At 43.0% G+C, this 4801-nt stretch overlaps 1 protein-coding gene across 1 annotated transcript in view; it reads right to left on the bottom strand.

Moving 5' to 3' along the window:
* Positions 1-1100: 1100 nt before the first annotated feature.
* clcf1 (cardiotrophin-like cytokine factor 1) overlaps positions 1101-4801 on the bottom strand; it is an 18035-nt gene continuing 14334 nt past the window's right edge. The window contains exon 3 of the mRNA XM_014006830.1: positions 1101-3647. Within this exon, the coding sequence (XP_013862284.1) occupies positions 2484-3647 (1164 nt within the window). The 3' untranslated portion in view covers positions 1101-2483. The remainder of the gene's footprint in view (positions 3648-4801) is intronic.

Here is a 4801-nt window from a genome sequence, read left to right as displayed (position 1 = left end):
ACACACACACACACACACACACACACACACACACACACACACACACACACACACACACACACACAGAAAAGAGCCAGACAACAGTAAGTGATGGCCGTTAGATAGCTATGCATGACGAGCCTCATTCCGACAAAGTTCTGACACACACAGATAATGATTCACACACGTGCTGCAGCTACAAGCCCACACAGGGGCAAACAACACACACGCTGCTCAACGTGCACACGATGAGCCAACAGAGCTGCCTTTGTTGATCATCTGCAGCCTCTCGGTCATCGCCTACTGAACGTGGAAACCGTACGGCGCCTCGTGTGTGTTTACATGTTGTTAACCCTTTCACGAGTGTTTGTGTGTCAGCKTCGACACGCTTGACCAAGATGAATCACTTCCTGCGCAGCTAACTCCGCTTCAATGGGTACCCTTACTTAACGTGTGTGTTTCAGGGTGTGTATCTGTTAGGTGCAGGTGTGCACCTTGAAGGTGACATCCTCATTGATCCTTTTTAAAATTTGGCCTGAAGCAAAAAAAAAGAAAAAGCTGTAGAGCTAATGGGAATGGCGTCTTTGAAACCATAACAAGGAAGCAAATGAAGGAAGATAACAGGTGTGAAGACGATAAAAGACTGGAGACAGGGAAAAAATGGTAAGAAGCAGAGGTGCTGACAGAAATTGTAGCATTTAAAACAACAATAGTCTGTTAGTGGGATTATCAAGGTGTGTTTSTACCTGTCCTCAGGTCTGTGCAATATTTTTTTATGGTGGAAAGAGGAGCCTCGTGAGACAGCGTAATGAGGAACAAAAGTGTAGTGGGAGGTGGGATGATGCTTCGGGAAGTGAGAAGAGCGAGATGAAAAGGAAAAGGATCGTAAATTTTCACCAGGACAGACGAATAAAACCTCTCTCCTACCCTGACCTCTTTAAGCGCTCTTTAAAAAAATGTGAACGGCCTTTTGTTTTGTAGGAAACGCCTCAGACCTTAAATTCCTCCCTCCAAGTGTCAATCACTTGAAACCATCCTCATAAAACTAAAACAAAAACCCTCATATGCATTTTTTTATTATTTCTCATAAAAGAACTCCCAAATGACCAATGACACCAAGCTGTGTACAAAAGCTAGTATTTATTCTCTCTCGAGTTACAATACAGTATTTTTTTACTCTGAAAAAAATAAATATACATCTTCTTGTTCAATAAATAATGTCAGTAACTTTTGGCCATATCATCAGGCTCATTTCAAACACATTCAAACAAATTTGTTCTGAAAAGAAACAGTTTAACTTTCAAGGAGAGAAATCCAGCACATCTGTGCCCAGAAACATGACTTAAAGGAACAGTTATGACTGAGAACGGGTTTCAGGTTGTCATTGTTATAACATTGTTATAACATAATGTAATAAATCCACTCATATTCCAAGTCGGTCGAAGACCTCAACCCTGTTGTATGTAAATTATATGTGTGACGTCATGAGTGGAGGTCCCCATTCACTTGTTGGCTAGCTGGCTAACAAACTGTTTGTTGGCGAGCTCACATGTTAGCTAGTTCACTTACTAACAAGCTAACAAATGACCGTTTGTTGACTAGCTAACTTGTAGCTATTTCCTTATTTTGAACCATTATGCTTAGCTAAACAAAGGTTTTAGCGCTGTTGTCACATTAACTTTACAAATGTGAGTGTAGTGAAAGTCAAGAAACGAGCAACAATATTATTATTATTAATAATTATATTAATTTTTCAACAAATAAAACAACTGTATTTTTCAAGTGGATTGGGTATTTTAAAGAGGCTAAATCAGCACTGAAATTGTGAGAAAACAGCAAAAAAGGTTGCATGAATGGTGAGCTCCAGCTCGACACAATAAGAGTGTGTCTCAATAGAGAGTGTGTAACTCTGTTATAGGGTTGCTGTAAGTGACCATTTGATTAGTCAGCAATACCCAAATGCTGGTTACTTTTGCCGATCATTCCCTGACTCACGCCTCCTCCGTGACTTCATCATCGCTTCGAGCATTTTCCTTTCCTTTTTTTGTTTTTCTGCCCATTCAGAATTTTTTTTCCTTCTTCCTGTAGAGAAAATGAATGTTTGCTGATTCACACATCTGTACTCAATGGTGGCACTGTCTGGGTCGCTGCCGGTCACTCAGTTTGGTTGAGTCTAACCACCTACAGTGGTATTTCTGTTGATCTATGAGCTGTGAAGTCCGGAAACTCAGACCCACTCTCAGTGTGTTTTGCTCAATGACCTGTTATGTGCATCAGTGACAGTGTCATGTAATGGCTTTGTGTGTTTTGTATTCCAGTAGCCGGTCTGGTGACTTGCCAAGTAGTTCTTCATTCACTTATTCCAGTACAGCATGAATGAATGTGTTAATGAGCGTTTTTATCTATTTTTGTCCACTCCGCTTTTTTACGGAAACAATGGATTTCCTCTCCTCTGTTACTTTCACAAGTCTTTGTGTCTCATTGTTGTCTTTTCACAAAGCATCTCAATCTCTGAGTCTCTTCTTGAGACGGTTGAAATCCTTCGCCGACCGCCACAGCCAGCTCTGCAGCTCCCTCAGTATCCAGAATCCCTCCACCTTCCTGGCAAAATCGTTCATCTTTGGCCGCACCGAGAGTAGCGAGGAGGAGGAGGCGGAAGACGAGGAGAAGAGCGGGTTCAAGGGAGGTGATAGGAGAGAGGTGCCTCTTTGTAAAGACAGCGGGACGGTCTGGGGAAGAAGGGTATGCTCCTCGCCTGCTCCGAACTGGTACAGGAGGGAGAGGGTGGACAGAGGAGGTTGGAGGGTGGGGGAGAGGAGGGAGCGAGGAGACCGACGACGTATGTCTAACATAGACGAGGAGGAGTCCATGTCGGTCAGCTTCTCCTCCCTGATCATTGATCCTTGGCTTCTTCCCACAATAAACCCGTCTTCTCTGAGTGAGGTTAGGTCAAAGCTGTACTCGTTGTCACTTTGCTCTTGATTTATGGTTCCTCCTGAACTCAAATACGACACTTCGACCCTGAATTCAGCCTGCCTGTCGTCTTTAATCCAATCTTCATCAATACTCAGCAGCCGCCTCCTTCCCACCTCTGTTTGGTGCTCCTCTTTCATAACAGCAGCTCTTATTCCATTGTGAGGCTCTTCCCTCTTCTCTCTTCTCACTCTCCCTCTTTTAGCCTTGTCCTTCGGTCCACCACTCCGTCCTCCACTTGCCGCTGCTCTCCTCCCGTCCCTCCTATTTTTGTCTGTCACAACCATGCCTGTGCCGCCATCCCTCTCGCCCCTGACCCCCTTTGTCCCACTCCTTTGTTGGCCACTGTGTTGACCTCCCTCGGTTCTCTTGCCCCTCGCGTTTGCGGACTGTGGCAAAGGCGAATAACCAAGGGAGGTCATTAGTGTRGAAATAGAGCCCAGCAGTCCGTCCAGACCGGTGCAGAAGTGCAACAGGGAGATTTTGAGGGACGGGCACAAAGTGGAACGGGCCAGCTCCCTGACGGCTGCCAGCAGGATGGAGTAGGCCCTCTGGTTCTGAGCCAGGCGGGCTTGGTTTTCCAGGCCGTGCCACAGATCCAGTCGGGTGGCGGCGCTCGGCAGAATCAAAGCGGTGCTGTTGGGTCGAGGAGGGGAGAAGTCTTTCTCATTGAACGGCGGGCCTAGATAGGTTAACTGGAAGAGACAGAAGAGAGGGTTGTTACAACACAGGTCCAGTTTTCAAAACCCGAACCACCATTTAACAGAACATCATGAAGAACTCCGACGCTTAAGAAACGTTTTTCTGACTGGAAACTTACAGATGGTTGTATTTAAGATGACAGTTTGGACACGTTAGTGAAACCACTTTATGTACCAAAAACCCGAACCATTCTGTCACTTCTCCAAGAAAAGACATAAAAACTTTGCTACTACAGATTAAACAAAGCTGGACAGAAAAAATAGATTTTTTTAACTCAGTCCAGTGAGAACTGACAGTGACTCYGCAGTTTGTTTTCTTTTCTTCCAACTTACTTCCAAAATAGTTTGGTTGACCGCAGTGTTTGAATAAAAATCAGTCCCTATTCGAATTGACAGGGTTTTGCTGCCACATTCCCATATCTAAGCAAATAAATTATGCAAATTATTCCACACAARAAAGATGAACAAAACTAAATAATTATAAAGAAGCAGATGAAGAATGGGGGGAAAGCAAAGTATAAAGTTGTTGTTTTTCTTTTCCCCTGACAGAAAAGTTTTGAAATGTCTGGTGAATTTTGCCAAAACTATGTGGTCGTCAAAAACTACTTGAACTCCATGATGAAGTCAGGAGCAGCAAAACACGTTTCCCCTCCAAGAAATGTCTTGTTGTACAATGTTCCCTTCAGGTACTTTGATTTGATTTTTTTTTWAATTTGTACCCATGTTCTCCGGTACCTGTGATCACCAGTCCCCATGTTTTCACAGGGTTAAATCAAAGTCCTGAAAGATACTTAACTCCCCCTTCATATACCTTTTAAAACAAAAGAAAAAAATTCAGAATTACAGTGTACTGTATACATTGTACTGGGGAGCATAAGTACCGGGAAACATAAGTACTAGAGAGCATAGGTACCAGGAAACACAAGTACTGGGGAGTGTAGATATCGGAAAACACAAGTACCGATAAMCATGAGGGTGATCCTAATTTCCCAGGGTGTTTTGTAAATTATATAAAGTTTGACCACCTCAATAAAATATTTACAGTGAATGTCAAKGCTTGGACATTATTTATCCAAAACTAGACTGAAAATGTTTAAGTCTAGAAAAACTTATATTAAAAATACTCAAAATATTTTAAAATAGAAATA

This window comes from Austrofundulus limnaeus, unplaced genomic scaffold (genome assembly GCF_001266775.1).
Source record: "Austrofundulus limnaeus strain Quisiro unplaced genomic scaffold, Austrofundulus_limnaeus-1.0 Scaffold1, whole genome shotgun sequence".
In the NCBI taxonomy this organism is placed as follows: domain Eukaryota; kingdom Metazoa; phylum Chordata; class Actinopteri; order Cyprinodontiformes; family Rivulidae; genus Austrofundulus; species Austrofundulus limnaeus.
Note: the sequence above shows the minus strand (reverse complement) of the source record. Positions and strands in the feature narration are given on the sequence as shown.